The 17,863-nt window shown below is 40.9% G+C and overlaps 3 protein-coding genes across 5 annotated transcripts in view; 1 reads left to right on the top strand and 2 right to left on the bottom strand.

Moving 5' to 3' along the window:
• LOC137886713 (glutamate receptor ionotropic, delta-1-like) overlaps positions 1 to 17,863 on the top strand; it is a 404,646-nt gene that overhangs the window by 217,310 nt on the left and 169,473 nt on the right. The window lies entirely within an intron of this gene.
• Positions 2,594 to 8,014, bottom strand: LOC137886736 (stonustoxin subunit beta-like). Its single transcript, XM_068729331.1, has 4 exons — positions 7,872 to 8,014; positions 7,601 to 7,700; positions 3,977 to 5,434; positions 2,594 to 3,868 (listed from the first exon to the last, which is right to left on the bottom strand). The coding sequence occupies exons 2-4, from the start codon at positions 7,689 to 7,691 to the stop codon at positions 3,306 to 3,308; spliced, it is 2,112 nt and encodes a 703-aa protein (XP_068585432.1). The 5' UTR covers positions 7,692 to 7,700; positions 7,872 to 8,014; the 3' UTR covers positions 2,594 to 3,305.
• LOC137886737 (stonustoxin subunit beta-like) lies at positions 12,701 to 17,839 on the bottom strand. 2 transcript variants are annotated; one of them, XM_068729332.1, is made up of 4 exons: positions 17,703 to 17,839; positions 17,432 to 17,531; positions 13,794 to 15,251; positions 12,701 to 13,685 (listed from the first exon to the last, which is right to left on the bottom strand). In XM_068729332.1, exons 2-4 carry the CDS (start codon positions 17,520 to 17,522, stop codon positions 13,123 to 13,125), a joined length of 2,112 nt encoding a protein of 703 aa, XP_068585433.1. In that variant the 5' UTR covers positions 17,523 to 17,531; positions 17,703 to 17,839; the 3' UTR covers positions 12,701 to 13,122. The 2 variants fall into 2 exon arrangements, with proteins under 2 accessions (XP_068585433.1, XP_068585434.1); XM_068729333.1 differs by lacking the exon at positions 17,703 to 17,839 and having other exon boundaries at positions 17,432 to 17,538.

Genomic DNA, 17,863 nt, shown 5'->3' with positions numbered 1-17,863 from the left:
TCAGCCACGAACAAGTTAAAACGTTTGGCGTTGTTTAATACGTAGATCCTGATTGGACTGTGTGTGTGTGTTAAAGTCAGTGTGTGTGTGTGTGTGTGTGTGTCTGTGTGTGTGTGTGTGTGTCTGTGTGTGCAAGATGAGGGGGACAAAGGTGAGAGAGACGGAGCAAGATGGTGGATGTAGTTGCGAAAGTGATTCCACAGAAGTGAAGACACACCTCCATGAATACAAAGAATTTATTACACACACACACACACACACAACCACATAAACACACTGACTTTCACTCACACACACACACACACACACACACACACACACACACACACACACACACACACACACACACACATATACACACACACACACACACACACACACACACACACACACACACACACACACACACACACACACACACACAAACACGCCTCAACAGGAACTATTACATAATGGAAAAGTATCAAGTATTTGTTCCCACAGAAATTCCCTGTTCATAATGAGATCTTTCTATTCGTGGAGGTGTGTCTTCACCTCTGTGGGAAAACTTCTTCTATTCTATTGAAAAAGTAACAACTGCAGCTGTACAACTGCTGTATTATATATTATCCCTACTTATGTCACTTAAGGTTCCTTGCAGTTTACGGACACCACTTGATGTGGTCCTGTCCGTCTCAGCTTGCCCCACATGCAGCAGCTAACGCCTTGAGTTCTGCAGCCCGTGCAGATGGAGGAGCATACAAAGGTTCAATAACAATTAAAGCTGCAAGCAGCATTGATCGGGCCCTCACATCTTCACTCACATCGAGGATACTGGCAGGACTCTGGTTGATGTGGCCATGCATTTCTGTGACCATCATACTCTGAGTACACGAGTTAAACGGTATTTCCTGTGTCCACCAATGGTGTAGCCAGGTCATTTTTCCAGGTCTTAAGTCTTGAATGTTTTGAGTGTACCTCCGAACACAATCATAACTGTAAGCCTGTAAAGATCGACACATAACTGAATGTGTGTGAACGCTTCAGTGTTAGTAACATAGCAGACTGTCAAAGTAAATGCAGGTGGTTTGTTTGTGCAGGTAGCTCTGACAATCACTGAGTGACTCGAAGCTGGAAGAGTCGAGGAGAAATAGGAGAATGTTTAGTTCCATGTGGAAAAAGTAAAGAAATAAGTTTAAGCCAAAAGGTGAGCCAATGTAGAATAATCTATCATATACATTAGGCTGGGTGGAGTTTGATTTTGTGAAACTAACTTCACGTTACGTTATGGCCTGTTCCAAAACAAACAAAAACAATAACATTTACTATGAATGAAAACTCCACGTACAAGCGGGATTTAGAAACCTCTTTTATTGCTGCTTTATTTCTGCTCTCCAAACATCTTAGTTTGCACATATTTAGATCACAGAAGTCTTTTTCTGGTGGTGTGCCCACGAACCCTTTCAATAAGTTCAGTGTTTGGACCGCTGTAAATATAGAATCCTGCTTTCAACCTTGGTTATCAGTAGGTGGCGCTATGACTATGAGTTAATATTGACATACAGAAGTCCTAAAGTCAGGACAGTCATCAAGCATGTCAAGTTTGGGACAGTTTTGACAAAGTACAGTCGAGTTACAACAGCTTGATGGATGATGGTGAACCATGTAAAATGGCCGCTACACCAAGTCCATGTTGTTCAATTAAACCTCAAGCTCCTTCCTATCTCCAGATCATGGTGAAGCCTTACACCCCCGCCCGACCACTTCGCTCTGCTGTCTCGGGGCGATCGGTCGCCCCGTCGCTCAGAGGTCCCTGCGGCCCATTGACCCGGTCACGTCTGTTTTCTGTCCTGGTTCCTCAGTGGTGGAATGAACTGAGCAGAGTCAGTGGCCATCTTTCATCAGGATGAAGACTCACCTCTTCAGGAAGTACTACCCTGAGCCTTCCACTCACCACTTATTGTTCATATTAGTTTGTTTCTGCGCTGTACTTTTGCTCTGCTTCATGCTCTGGTTCATGCTCTTAGATGTACTTATGACTTCTGGTGACTAGTAGTTCTCTTGAATACCTATGTTGAATACACTTATTGTAAGTCGCTTTGGATAAAAGCGTCTGCTAAATGACTGTAATGTAAATGTAATGTAATGAGACTATGAAGGCCCCACCAGAGATGAGCAACACTGGACTTTGGTTGGAATGTACAAAATACAAACCAGTTTTATTTGTTTTTTACAATAAGTAAGGTAAAAGCTTACAAAAAGTGAATAATACAAAATAAGTAAAAGAAAATACAAAATGTAAGATGTACCAAGCTCAAAAAGAACCAAGTTTCTCAAAGATCGAAGCCTCGATCCCTTGTTGTCTCCTCCTATATATACACTTCTCCTTGGCGCTTCTGCAACCTCCGGGTCCATATAAGGTAGACAACAGATCATTCTTAAATCATTAAATCTTAAATCATCATGAGTTTACAACCTTCTCCTCTGCTGACTGTCAATCATCAGGTCAGAGTGAGTCTAACTCAAAGTTCACTTATTTCATTAACTTTAACATTTAGTCAACATTATGAGCACATATGATAACATTTTGATAAATGACAGAAAAACACACATTAAAGCTCATCATCATTGAACTGTCCCTAAACAATATGTGATTACATGTAACGAGTTTATTGATATCTGAAAATAAAACACTCTTAGCTCGATTATAAAAATAGATCGTAACTCATCATAGACAATGGAAAGTTAAAAGAGGATAAACCATATGCATAAAAAGGTAACACCTTAAGACAGGACTTCCTGTTTGGCTATAGGTCACAGGTGCCATGTTTCATATATGTCAGTTAGGTGTGAAAACCACAATACGCCCAGAAGTTTCCATTGTGTAACCCTAACCCTTATGTCCCAACATAATCACCTTAATAGATTCATTACAACAAGTTATGCAAGTTTTGACATGAGCTTTGAAAGTATATGTCAACACATTTGTTTTGACAAAGCAATAATGATCAGGAATACAAATAGAAATAAAAATGATTCAAACGTGATTTGAAAAGAAAGTTGAAACTGATTGTGAAGCTGTGAAGCAGAAACCAGTTGGAGTTTGTGCATCGAATCAACAAAGAAATGATAAACAGAAAATGACATATGTTGTAACTTTATAAGTTCATGTATTTTCCTGCTCTCTCTGGGTTTTGAATACATTTTTTGGAATTTGTGAAACATGTTCAAGTTAACATGGAATGTTACTTTACTGTTTAATCTTTACTTGTAAACCCATCTCTCTATTAACAGACCAAGGATCTAACAAGTCATTGTCATTGCTCCTATTGAACTGGACGCAGGTAGACATAGTGGTTTTCATTATAAACATGGAAGCCAGGGTACACAGGCTCAGTGAATGTGGTTTGAAAGGTGTAGAGGTGGCTCAGTGTGTCAGAGGAGACTTTGTAGAAGGACAGAGTGCCAGCAGGCCAGTCCAGATACACCCCAACTGTTTGGCAGCCATCAGAGGGAAAACCAGTTTCCAACACCTTACCATTGTGAAATGCCTCCAGTGTGTGTTTTCCACATCCTAAGTATTGGCTAAAAGCCCACGACATGGTATTTTTGAAAAGAAAACAATTTGGTACACCCTTTCTGTTCATTCTCTTGTATGCAACAGCTGCACCAATATGTTTCACTTGAGTTGAAAGATTATCCCACTCTACCTCCCAGTAATGGCGCCCAGATAACCCCTCTCTGCACAACACCTGAGGACGTCCATCAAACCTCTCTGGGTGATCAGAATAATTCTGCTTTACTGATGTATTTGTTGCTTTATTGTTTCCATCAGACAGAATTATGTTTTTACTTGCAGTGTTTGGGTCCAGGGTGAGATCACAGGCATCTGATGGAGAGATCAACACAAACTCATTAATTCTGATGGTCAAACAGGTTTCTGGAGGACATTGATTAGTAGAGCGTATTTTTGTCTCAAAATCATGAATAAACTTACACCAGATCAGATCTCTTCTGTCTGTGATCTTTTCAGAAGGAAGGTCAGGTTTTGAAAAATCTTCACTGACCAGAATGCCCTTCTTGTAATGGTAGATGGTTGCTCCTTTGTATTTCTCATTTGGAATGACTGTGATTAGGAACCTGAACTGCTTGTTGTTCTTATGTGCTCTGGTAAGGTCACGGAAAGCTTTGGCTTTTTCTCTCAATGTGGTAAAAACTTCATCTGAGAACCACTGGTCTTCATTAGTACTCCTTATTTTAGTGGTGTCCAAGTAGGTGGCCATCACATCAAGGTAGGTATCACCCCTCTTCATGGAGGTGAAAACAAAGCACAGAGCATGATCTACATCTCCAGCACGAACCTCTCTGTCCAGCTCGGACTGATTTCGGACGATCTTTGTTCCCTCCATGGTATCTACACAGGATCTGATGACGTTGATTTCTCTCTCTTTATCATCCAGCCACTTGCTGAGTTTTTCTTGACTGAATGGTGACTTGTCTCTGTCGTCAAAGAATTCTTCTAATGAGCTCTCATCTTCTTTACCTTCACGGATGGAGGGGAGTTTCTTTGCCATGGTCTGCTGGAGGTTAGATGCATAGAGGTCACACAGTTTTTGGAAAGTTTTGAACTCTTCATGAATATATGGAAAACTCTCCACCACTCCATCTTCCAGAGCATCGTTGCATCTCATTCGCATTTCCCTCAAATCTTCAAGAGCATCCTGCATCTTCCCCACCAGTCCAACGCTGATCCCATTCATCAGCTCAGCAGCTTCAGGAATCAAATTCCTCAGTGGCATCAGCGAGACCTTCACTGGGACAGCATTCTCTCCCTTTTCTCCCAGTAGCTGTGGAAGTTGTTGACAGGTCTTCACTGCCTCTTCAAATGTTACAGGGATGCTTTTAAGGACGAAGTCTCCGAAGAATGTGCAGGAGCATTTATTAGTCAGGTCTTTTTCTTCATCAGTCAGCTTGATGCTAGCTTGCGCCTCAATACTAAGTGAGGGGATCTTGTTTATTGCAGCTTTCATGTTGCCCTGGATGTCTTGAACGCTGCTGGCGTCTAACTTCTCACTGTCAAACACAAAGAAAGAGTTTGCCCCATAAACGATGCCTGTGACTACATGTGTTGCTGAGCTCTTCTTAATAACTTCCATTTGGTTGGCGTCTAAGGTTACAAGGTCAATCACTGACAACTGTTTGAAGTGGGTGGTAGATTTGTACTGACACGTCACTCTGCTCTGATTCTTGAATTTCTTCTGATCATTCAGATACTTGGCAGATCCTCCAACTTCGATCAGTCCACAGAGGAAACTGGCCTTCAGAGAAGCTTCAACATTCAGCAGAGAGGACTTGGATTCAATGGTGTCAGATTCAATCATTGCAAATTTACTGCTGGATTGAACACTTTCAGTTATCTTCTCTTGTAGAGTTTTATCATCCCACAATGTCAAACCTTTAGAAATTGGAAAACATAAAGCAGGAGGATCATTTCGTGAAATTGAATTTCTTTAATAAATTTCAAAAACAAAATGAAGAAGAAGAAGCGACTATGCAAAACCAAGTACGTTGTGATTGTGATTGTGTTTACTAGTATTAAAGTTTGACAAGTTTTTAGATAGTTTGCAAATTAATCATAAGATAATGTTGCGATCCATAATCAAAGCTAGCTAACTAGCTGTTTGATTCAAAATGATCAAGTAAGAAACAGACAACTTTGACAAGAATAACGATAATTCAATTGTCTTATTTATCACAGGATAATGTATCAGCTACTAATACAGCATGCTTCCCTAAAATTGATAACGAATGAATATTCACAACTACGTTATGGAAGTAAAAAGCATTTGCTTATTATTTTAATGGTGTGTATGGATGTTAAAAAGGTGAGGACAGAATAGTGAAATGATTTCAAAGTCCCTTTAAGTCAGGGGTGTCAAACTCATTTTCACTCTGGGCCACATCAGCATCATGGTCGCCCTCAAAGGGCCGGTTGTAAGACTGTATAACTGTAACTACTCCCTAACACATTGTTAAATAACTGTCACTGCATTTGATTATTGTTTATTGAAGTGTAAAATATTGTACATTCAGTTATATCAATGTAAAATTATATTCAAGCATATTTCTGTTATTATAATATAAATCCATTTAATTTAGGGTTAAGAAACCAACATTACTCTATCGAAGATCAAACTGTTAAGAAAATAACAAAGACAAATATCATCAAACAAGTCATTACATTCACTTTGTTCAAAGATATTTTTGTCACCTCTCTACATCACTAGTGTTCCTCCCTGCCGTCGTCCCATTCATGAAGCTACATCTAAGAGCTCCTCACTGACGGTCAAGCCTGCCTTCAGCCCTTTATAAACACTGATAGATGTATGATGTGTGATGTATGATGTATGATGTGTGATGTGTGATGTATGATGTATGATGTATCCGTGTTGTCTGTGCTTTCATCAACAGCTAATGAAGAAGACGAGTACTTGCTCGTCTCTTAGCTAGCTGTGTTGTTAGATTGTCTGCTAGTTCCTGAACTCGGTCTGATGGTGTTTCTTCACAAACTGACATGTTAAAGTCTGTATCTGGTCGGAGCTCACCTGCTCACACACCTTTAATCATGCACTGGGCTGTAGCTTTTGTAATATGTTCTTCTGTGATTGCAATCTGCCTTTTAATTCTTGGACAATTTGATGTTTTTCTTGGAGGCTAAATTTAGCATACTTGGCTCTGTGTTTGGTGTGAAAATGTCGACGTAAATTGTATTCCTTCATCACAGACTCTGCCTCAGAGCACAGAAGACAGACCGCTTTTTCTCCTTGAAGCACAAACATGTATTCTTTCACATCTTTCATTAAACTTTCTTCCCTCTGCATCAATTTTTCTCTTCGTGGACATTTTGGGATTATTTGTCGATCTTTTTCAACTCAATCACTTGTTGGAAAACCTCTTGACGGGCTGTTGCCTCTCCTGTCCACCTGTTGTGATAGTTTTAATGTCGGCACACAGACAACATGTTGTTGTCGTGAGTGAATAGTGGTGTAACGGATCGCTGTCGATCCTTCACGGTTCGGCACACATGTGAACCACGGATTAATTACAGTGTACCTTCACCATCACAGTGTGAAATAAAATGTAACTGACAAAGTTAAATGGTGATATGGAAAAACTGCTGACTAGCAGCAGGATGCCGTCATTTCACGGGTCACAAAATCAGCGACGCATTGTGGGAGATGTAGCTTATGGTCACTGTAAAGCAGCATAGACTTTAACTTTAAGACAACCATATGCCTTTTATATGAAAGACCATTTCCAGCAGAAAAATTATGATATTAAAAGTCATAATTATGACTTTCTGTCTCATAACTTTGACTAAGTCACAGTGTTTTCTGAACGTCAACTGGAAACAGATGGATGCACCAAAAGTGCGATGGGGATATTTTTATTATCAAGTCTAACTTTTCATATTTTTAATTAAAAAATGTTTTTTGCTGGCGGATTCACAGGCCACATAAAATGACGTGGCAGGCCTTGAGTTTGACACCTGCTTTAAGCAAAGCTGTGAAAGGCAGATATATAGAGAAACATTTTAATAATAATGTAATCTCAGACTTACCTGGGATCAGTGCATCTCTCCGAGCATCATAGAGCATTCCGAGGGTGAAAGGTCGACCCAGGGCAGCAATGTTGTTGAGATCTGAGGCCATTTCTCCAACCTGATGAGAAAAGTGAGCACACAGCTTTCAATGCTTCATTTACACTGTTAAGTATATTGAGTGTTGAGAGTTGAGAGACAAAAAAAGACTGATAGTTTGACACAGACTGGAGTTCAGTTAAACTCTAAATGTACATCTGTTTCTGTCTCTGTGGACCCAGTCTGTCCTCACCTGGTGAAGTTGTGTAGATCGGCTCAGTTGTGTGAGAGTCTTCTTGACGTCCAGCTGGAGCTTCCAGTGTGATGATCTGTGATGTTCTCAGATTACTTATATCCTGTCAGATAGTCTGCTGACTCCTCCCATGACACGCGTGAAGAAACACCTCAATGAAAATCAAGTCTGATCATGAACGGTGAATTTATGTGGACCTACACACACACGCCTCAACAGGGACTATTACATAATGGAAAATTATCAAGTGTTTGTTACAGAGAATCCTCACCAGATGCCCACCTGGGCTCCTCCCTAGGGAGGTGTTCCAGGCACGACCAGCTGGGAGGAGACCCCGAGGGAGGCCCAGGACCAGGTGGAGGGACTATATCTCCAAACTGGCCTGGGAGCGCCTCGGGATCCCCCAGTCAGAGCTGGATGATGTGGCCCGGGAAAGGGAAGTTTGGGGTCCACCTGCTGGAGCTGTTGCCCCCGCGACCCGATCACGGATAAGCGGACGAAGATGAATGAATGAATGAATGTTCCAGAGAAATTCTCCGGTCATGATAAGACTTGATCTTCATTCAGGTGTTTCTTCACTTCAGTGAAAAAACTTCAGTTATTCTATTGAAAAAGTAACCAGTGCAGCTCAAGTTGACAAAGTGTCATGCTGACCTGGAATTGCACGTATTTAACATTACATTACATTACATTACATTACATTACAGTCATTTAGCAGACGCTTTTATCCAAAGCAACTTACAATAAGTGTATTCAACATAGGTATTCAAGAGAACTACTAGTCACCAGAAGTCATAAGTACACTTCCTTTTTTAAACAAGCAGCTAAGAGCATGAAGCAGAGCAAAAGTACAGAAACAAGCTAGTATGACTACAATAAGTGGTGAGTTGAAGGCTCAGGGTAGCACTTCATGAAGAGGTGGGTCTTCATCCTGATGAAAGATGGGCAGCGACTCTGCTGTCCTGACGTCAGTGAGGAGTTCATTCCACCACTGAGGAACCAGGACAGAAAACAGACGTGACCGGGTCGATCGGCCCGAGGCAGCAGAGAGAAGTGGTCGGGCGGGGGTGTAGGGCTTCACCATGATCTGGAGATATGAAGGAGCTGTTCCTTTCACTGCCCTGTATTCTAGCACCAGAGTCTTAAACTGGATGAGCTCTTACAGGGAGCCAGTGTAGAGAACGGAGAAAGGAAGTTGTGTGGGAGAACTTGGGGCGATTGAACACCAGACGAGCTGCGGCTTTCTGGACAAGCTCCAGAGGTCTGATGGTCGACGCCGGGGCTCCGGTGAGTAGAGAGTGTCAGTAGTCCAGACGAGAGATGATGAGAGCCTGGATGAGAACCTGAACCGTCTCCTCAGTGAGGAAGAGGAGAATCCTTCTGATGTTGTAGAGCAGGAATCTGCAGGAGCGTGTGACCGATGCAGTTTAACTTTTCTTTGTTTCTGTTGTGATGCAGGCCAATGTGGTCAGTTGAATGTTGTGTTGTTTTGAGACACTTGGGTTGATAAAGAGAAACACTATACGTTAACTTAACAGACAACCAAACTACTACGGTTACAAACATATTATACCATTATATATTATCCCTACTTATGTCACTTAAGGCGACTTACAGTTTACTGCTGCACATCTAACAATGGCCAGAGAGGCAGGTAATGTCAGAGCGTGCAGTAACTCAGCATTGAGCGGACTACGACTGACTGGTTTACCATCTGAACGTAAAAACCCTCTCTGGCGCCAAATTGAGGGTCATTGTAGATGTTGGATGCCTTGCCCGATCCCAATCAGGTATGCAGCAGCTAAGGCCTTGAGTTCAGCAGCCTGTGCAGATAGAGGAGCATACAAAGGTTCAATCATGAAAAGGTCTCCAAAGCCATCCTCAAACATGGATACCTGTGGGCTTGGCAGCGTTTCAGCCAACAAGTCAGCACAGGCTTTCAGAAAATTGTTGGAGACTGCATTAGCAAATTCTTGCTTTTCAGCCACGAACAAGTTAAAACGTTTGGCGTTGTTTAATACGTAGATCCTGATTGGACTGTGTGTGTGTGTTAAAGTCAGTGTGTGTGTGTGTGTGTGTGTGTGTCTGTGTGTGTGTGTGTGTGTCTGTGTGTGCAAGATGAGGGGGACAAAGGTGAGAGAGACGGAGCAAGATGGTGGATGTAGTTGCGAAAGTGATTCCACAGAAGTGAAGACACACCTCCATGAATACAAAGAATTTATTACACACACACACACACACACAACCACATAAACACACTGACTTTCACTCACACACACACAAACACACACACACACACACACACACACACACACACACACACACACACACACACACACACACACACACACACACACACACACACACACAAACACGCCTCAACAGGAACTATTACATAATGGAAAAGTATCAAGTATTTGTTCCCACAGAAATTCCCTGTTCATAATGAGATCTTTCTATTCGTGGAGGTGTGTCTTCACCTCTGTGGGAAAACTTCTTCTATTCTATTGAAAAAGTAACAACTGCAGCTGTACAACTGCTGTATTATATATTATCCCTACTTATGTCACTTAAGGTTCCTTGCAGTTTACGGACACCACTTGATGTGGTCCTGTCCGTCTCAGCTTGCCCCACATGCAGCAGCTAACGCCTTGAGTTCTGCAGCCCGTGCAGATGGAGGAGCATACAAAGGTTCAATAACAATTAAAGCTGCAAGCAGCATTGATCGGGCCCTCACATCTTCACTCACATCGAGGATACTGGCAGGACTCTGGTTGATGTGGCCATGCATTTCTGTGACCATCATACTCTGAGTACACGAGTTAAACGGTATTTCCTGTGTCCACCAATGGTGTAGCCAGGTCATTTTTCCAGGTCTTAAGTCTTGAATGTTTTGAGTGTACCTCCGAACACAATCATAACTGTAAGCCTGTAAAGATCGACACATAACTGAATGTGTGTGAACGCTTCAGTGTTAGTAACATAGCAGACTGTCAAAGTAAATGCAGGTGGTTTGTTTGTGCAGGTAGCTCTGACAATCACTGAGTGACTCGAAGCTGGAAGAGTCGAGGAGAAATAGGAGAATGTTTAGTTCCATGTGGAAAAAGTAAAGAAATAAGTTTAAGCCAAAAGGTGAGCCAATGTAGAATAATCTATCATATACATTAGGCTGGGTGGAGTTTGATTTTGTGAAACTAACTTCACGTTACGTTATGGCCTGTTCCAAAACAAACAAAAACAATAACATTTACTATGAATGAAAACTCCACGTACAAGCGGGATTTAGAAACCTCTTTTATTGCTGCTTTATTTCTGCTCTCCAAACATCTTAGTTTGCACATATTTAGATCACAGAAGTCTTTTTCTGGTGGTGTGCCCACGAACCCTTTCAATAAGTTCAGTGTTTGGACCGCTGTAAATATAGAATCCTGCTTTCAACCTTGGTTATCAGTAGGTGGCGCTATGACTATGAGTTAATATTGACATACAGAAGTCCTAAAGTCAGGACAGTCATCAAGCATGTCAAGTTTGGGACAGTTTTGACAAAGTACAGTCGAGTTACAACAGCTTGATGGATGATGGCGAACCATGTAAAATGGCCGCTACACCAAGTCCATGTTGTTCAATTAAACCTCAAGCTCCTTCATATCTCCAGATCATGGTGAAGCCTTACACCCCCGCCCGACCACTTCGCTCTGCTGTCTCGGGGCGATCGGTCGCCCCGTCGCTCAGAGGTCCCTGCGGCCCGTTGACCCGGTCACGTCTGTTTTCTGTCCTGGTTCCTCAGTGGTGGAATGAACTGAGCAGAGTCAGTGGCCATCTTTCATCAGGATGAAGACTCACCTCTTCAGGAAGTACTACCCTGAGCCTTCCACTCACCACTTATTGTTCATATTAGTTTGTTTCTGCGCTGTACTTTTGCTCTGCTTCATGCTCTGGTTCATGCTCTTAGATGTCCTTATGACTTCTGGTGACTAGTAGTTCTCTTGAATACCTATGTTGAATACACTTATTGTAAGTCGCTTTGGATAAAAGCGTCTGCTAAATGATTGTAATGTAAATGTAATGTAATGAGACTATGAAGGCCCCACCAGAGATGAGCAACACTGGACTTTGGTTGGAATGTACAAAATACAAACCAGTTTTATTTGTTTTTTACAATAAGTAAGGTAAAAGCTTACAAAAAGTGAATAATACAAAATAAGTAAAAGAAAATACAAAATGTAAGATGTACCAAGCTCAAAAAGAACCAAGTTTCTCAAAGATCGAAGCCTCGATCCCTTGTTGTCTCCTCCTATATATACACTTCTCCTTGGCGCTTCTGCAACCTCCGGGTCCATATAAGGTAGACAACAGATCATTCTTAAATCATTAAATCTTAAATCATCATGAGTTTACAACCTTCTCCTCTGCTGACTGTCAATCATCAGGTCAGAGTGAGTCTAACTCAAAGTTCACTTATTTCATTAACTTTAACATTTAGTCAACATTATGAGCACATATGATAACATTTTGATAAATGACAGAAAAACACACATTAAAGCTCATCATCATTGAACTGTCCCTAAACAATATGTGATTACATGTAACGAGTTTATTGATATCTGAAAATAAAACACTCTTAGCTCGATTATAAAAATAGATCGTAACTCATCATAGACAATGGAAAGTTAAAAGAAGATAAACCATATGCATAAAAAGGTAACACCTTAAGACAGGACTTCCTGTTTGGCTATAGGTCACAGGTGCCATGTTTCATATATGTCAGTTAGGTGTGAAAACCACAATACGCCCAGAAGTTTCCATTGTGTAACCCTAACCCTTATGTCCCAACATAATCACCTTAATAGATTCATTACAACAAGCTATGCAAGTTTTGACATGAGCTTTGAAAGTATATGTCAACACATTTGTTTTGACAAAGCAATAATGATCAGGAATACAAATAGAAATAAAAATGATTCAAACGTGATTTGAAAAGAAAGTTGAAACTGATTGTGAAGCTGTGAAGCAGAAACCAGTTGGAGTTTGTGCATCGAATCAACAAAGAAATGATAAACAGAAAATTACATATGTTGTAACTTTATAAGATCATGTATTTTCCTGCTCTCTCTGGGTTTTGAATAAATTTTTTGGAATTTGTGAAACATGTTCAAGTTAACATGGAATGTTACTTTACTGTTTAATCTTTACTTGTAAACCCATCTCTCTATTAACAGACCAAGGATCTAACAAGTCATTGTCATTGCTCCTATTGAACTGGACGCAGGTAGACATAGTGGTTTTCATTATAAACATGGAAGCCAGGGTACACAGGCTCAGTGAATGTGGTTTGAAAGGTGTAGAGGTGGCTCAGTGTGTCAGAGGAGACTTTGTAGAAGGACAGAGTGCCAGCAGGCCAGTCCAGATACACCCCAACTGTTTGGCAGCCATCAGAGGGAAAACCAGTTTCCAACACCTTACCATTGTGAAATGCCTCCAGTGTGTGTTTTCCACGTCCTAAGTATTGGCTAAAAGCCCACGACATGGTATTTTTGAAAAGAAAACAATTTGGTACACCCTTTCTGTTCATTCTCTTGTATGCAACAGCTGCACCAATATGTTTCACTTGAGTTGAAAGATTATCCCACTCTACCTCCCAGTAATGGCGCCCAGATAACCCCTCTCTGCACAACACCTGAGGACGTCCATCAAACCTCTCTGGGTGATCAGAATAATTCTGCTTTACTGATGTATTTGTTGCTTTATTGTTTCCATCAGACAGAATTATGTTTTTACTTGCAGTGTTTGGGTCCAGGGTGAGATCACAGGCATCTGATGGAGAGATCAACACAAACTCATTAATTCTGATGGTCAAACAGGTTTCTGGAGGACATTGATTAGTAGAGCGTATTTTTGTCTCAAAATCATGAATAAACTTACACCAGATCAGATCTCTTCTGTCTGTGATCTTTTCAGAAGGAAGGTCAGGTTTTGAAAAATCTTCACTGACCAGAATGCCCTTCTTGTAATGGTAGATGGTTGCTCCTTTGTATTTCTCATTTGGAATGACTGTGATTAGGAACCTGAACTGCTTGTTGTTCTTATGTGCTCTGGTAAGGTCACGGAAAGCTTTGGCTTTTCCTCTCAATGTGGTAAAAACTTCATCTGAGAACCACTGGTCTTCATTAGTACTCCTTATTTTAGTGGTGTCCAAGTAGGTGGCCATCACATCAAGGTAGGTATCACCCCTCTTCATGGAGGTGAAAACAAAGCACAGAGCATGATCTACATCTCCAGCACGAACCTCTCTGTCCAGCTCGGACTGATTTCGGACGATCTTTGCTCCCTCCATGGTATCTACACAGGATCTGATGACATTGATTTCTCTCTCTTTATCATCCAGCCACTTGCTGAGTTTTTCTTGACTGAATGGTGACTTGTCTCTGTCGTCAAAGAATTCTTCTAATGAGCTCTCATCTTCTTTACCTTCACGGATGGAGGGGAGTTTCTTTGCCATGGTCTGCTGGAGGTTAGATGCATAGAGGTCACACAGTTTTTGGAAAGTTTTGAACTCTTCATGAATATATGGAAAACTCTCCACCACTCCATCTTCCAGAGCATCGTTGCATCTCATTCGCATTTCCCTCAAATCTTCAAGAGCATCCTGCATCTTCCCCACCAGTCCAACGCTGATCCCACTCATCAGCTCAGCAGCTTCAGGAATCAAATTCCTCAGTGGCATCAGCGAGACCTTCACTGGGACAGCATTCTCTCCCTTTTCTCCCAGTAGCTGTGGAAGTTGTTGACAGGTCTTCACTGCCTCTTCAAATGTTACAGGGATGCTTTTAAGGACGAAGTCTCCGAAGAATGTGCAGGAGCATTTATTAGTCAGGTCTTTTTCTTCATCAGTCAGCTTGATGCTAGCTTGCGCCTCAATACTAAGTGAGGGGATCTTGTTTATTGCAGCTTTCATGTTGCCCTGGATGTCTTGAACGCTGCTGGCGTCTAACTTCTCACTGTCAAACACAAAGAAAGAGTTTGCCCCATAAACGATGCCTGTGACTACATGTGTTGCTGAGCTCTTCTTAATAACTTCCATTTGGTTGGCGTCTAAGGTTACAAGGTCAATCACTGACAACTGTTTGAAGTGGGTGGTAGATTTGTACTGACACGTCACTCTGCTCTGATTCTTGAATTTCTTCTGATCATTCAGATACTTGGCAGATCCTCCAACTTCGATCAGTCCACAGAGGAAACTGGCCTTCAGAGAAGCTTCAACATTCAGCAGAGAGGACTTGGATTCAATGGTGTCAGATTCAATCATTGCAAATTTACTGCTGGATTGAACACTTTCAGTTATCTTCTCTTGTAGAGTTTTATCATCCCACAATGTCAAACCTTTAGAAATTGGAAAACATAAAGCAGGAGGATCATTTCGTGAAATTGAATTTCTTTAATAAATTTCAAAAACAAAATGAAGAAGAAGAAGCGACTATGCAAAACCAAGTACGTTGTGATTGTGATTGTGTTTACTAGTATTAAAGTTTGACAAGTTTTTAGATAGTTTGCAAATTAATCATAAGATAATGTTGCGATCCATAATCAAAGCTAGCTAACTAGCTGTTTGATTCAAAATGATCAAGTAAGAAACAGACAACTTTGACAAGAATAACGATAATTCAATTGTCTTATTTATCACAGGATAATGTATCAGCTACTAATACAGCATGCTTCCCTAAAATTGATAACGAATGAATATTCACAACTACGTTATGGAAGTAAAAAGCATTTGCTTATTATTTTAATGGTGTGTATGGATGTTAAAAAGGTGAGGACAGAATAGTGAAATGATTTCAAAGTCCCTTTAAGTCAGGGGTGTCAAACTCATTTTCACTCTGGGCCACATCAGCATCATGGTCGCCCTCAAAGGGCCGGTTGTAAGACTGTATAACTGTAACTACTCCCTAACACATTGTTAAATAACTGTCACTGCATTTGATTATTGTTTATTGAAGTGTAAAATATTGTACATTCAGTTATATCAATGTAAAATTATATTCAAGCATATTTCTGTTATTATAATATAAATCCATTTAATTTAGGGTTAAGAAACCAACATTACTCTATCGAAGATCAAACTGTTAAGAAAATAACAAAGACAAATATCATCAAACAAGTCATTACATTCACTTTGTTCAAAGATATTTTTGTCACCTCTCTACATCACTAGTGTTCCTCCCTGCCGTCGTCCCATTCATGAAGCTACATCTAAGAGCTCCTCACTGACGGTCAAGCCTGCCTTCAGCCCTTTATAAACACTGATAGATGTATGATGTGTGATGTATGATGTATGATGTGTGATGTGTGATGTATGATGTATGATGTATGATGTATGATGTATCCGTGTTGTCTGTGCTTTCATCAACAGCTAATGAAGAAGACGAGTACTTGCTCGTCTCTTAGCTAGCTGTGTTGTTAGATTGTCTGCTAGTTCCTGAACTCGGTCTGATGGTGTTTCTTCACAAACTGACATGTTAAAGTCTGTATCTGGTCGGAGCTCACCTGCTCACACACCTTTAATCATGCACTGGGCTGTAGCTTTTGTAATATGTTCTTCTGTGATTGCAATCTGCCTTTTAATTCTTGGACAATTTGATGTTTTTCTTGGAGGCTAAATTTAGCATACTTGGCTCTGTGTTTGGTGTGAAAATGTCGACGTAAATTGTATTCCTTCATCACAGACTCTGCCTCAGAGCACAGAAGACAGACCGCTTTTTCTCCTTGAAGCACAAACATGTATTCTTTCACATCTTTCATTAAACTTTCTTCCCTCTGCATCAATTTTTCTCTTCGTGGACATTTTGGGATTATTTGTCGATCTTTTTCAACTCAATCACTTGTTGGAAAACCTCTTGACGGGCTGTTGCCTCTCCTGTCCACCTGTTGTGATAGTTTTAATGTCGGCACACAGACAACATGTTGTTGTCGTGAGTGAATAGTGGTGTAACGGATCGCTGTCGATCCTTCACGGTTCGGCACACATGTGAACCACGGATTAATTACAGTGTACCTTCACCATCACAGTGTGAAATAAAATGTAACTGACAAAGTTAAATGGTGATATGGAAAAACTGCTGACTAGCAGCAGGATGCCGTCATTTCACGGGTCACAAAATCAGCGACGCATTGTGGGAGATGTAGCTTATGGTCACTGTAAAGCAGCATAGACTTTAACTTTAAGACAACCATATGCCTTTTATATGAAAGACCATTTCCAGCAGAAAAATTATGATATTAAAAGTCATAATTATGACTTTCTGTCTCATAACTTTGACTAAGTCACAGTGTTTTCTGAACGTCAACTGGAAACAGATGGATGCACCAAAAGTGCGATGGGGATATTTTTATTATCAAGTCTAACTTTTCATATTTTTAATTAAAAAATGTTTTTTGCTGGCGGATTCACAGGCCACATAAAATGACGTGGCAGGCCTTGAGTTTGACACCTGCTTTAAGCAAAGCTGTGAAAGGCAGATATATAGAGAAACATTTTAATAATAATGTAATCTCAGACTTACCTGGGATCAGTGCATCTCTCCGAGCATCATAGAGCATTCCGAGGGTGAAAGGTCGACCCAGGGCAGCAATGTTGTTGAGATCTGAGGCCATTTCTCCAACCTGATGAGAAAAGTGAGCACACAGCTTTCAATGCTTCATTTACACTGTTAAGTATATTGAGTGTTGAGAGTTGAGAGACAAAAAAAGACTGATAGTTTGACACAGACTGGAGTTCAGTTAAACTCTAAATGTACATCTGTTTCTGTCTCTGTGGACCCAGTCTGTCCTCACCTGGTGAAGTTGTGTAGATCGGCTCAGTTGTGTGAGAGTCTTCTTGACGTCCAGCTGGAGCTTCCAGTGTGATGATCTGTGATGTTCTCAGATTACTTATATCCTGTCAGATAGTCTGCTGACTCCTCCCATGACACGCGTGAAGAAACACCTCAATGAAA

The sequence above is a fragment of the Cebidichthys violaceus genome, unplaced genomic scaffold (genome assembly GCF_023349555.1).
Source record: "Cebidichthys violaceus isolate CVI_PGR_0920_01 unplaced genomic scaffold, fCebVio1.0.p SCAF_45, whole genome shotgun sequence".
In the NCBI taxonomy this organism is placed as follows: domain Eukaryota; kingdom Metazoa; phylum Chordata; class Actinopteri; order Perciformes; family Stichaeidae; genus Cebidichthys; species Cebidichthys violaceus.
The sequence above is the reverse complement of the archived record's forward strand: the minus strand, read 5'-3'. Positions and strand labels throughout refer to the sequence as shown.

Bases quoted from the DNA above. Each gene is read 5' to 3' on its own strand.
- LOC137886736 (XM_068729331.1), bottom strand. From the start codon at position 7,691: ATGGCCTCAGATCTCAACAACATTGCTGCCCTGGGTCGACCTTTCACC. The intron at 5,435-7,600 runs GTAAGTCTGAGA...CAATTTCTAAAG, and splicing joins GAGAGATGCACTGATCCCAG to GTTTGACATTGTGGGATGAT. The intron at 3,869-3,976 runs GTAAGTTTATTC...TCTCTCCATCAG, and splicing joins CAGAAGAGATCTGATCTGGT to ATGCCTGTGATCTCACCCTG.
- LOC137886737 (XM_068729332.1), bottom strand. From the start codon at position 17,522: ATGGCCTCAGATCTCAACAACATTGCTGCCCTGGGTCGACCTTTCACC. The intron at 15,252-17,431 runs GTAAGTCTGAGA...CAATTTCTAAAG, and splicing joins GAGAGATGCACTGATCCCAG to GTTTGACATTGTGGGATGAT. The intron at 13,686-13,793 runs GTAAGTTTATTC...TCTCTCCATCAG, and splicing joins CAGAAGAGATCTGATCTGGT to ATGCCTGTGATCTCACCCTG.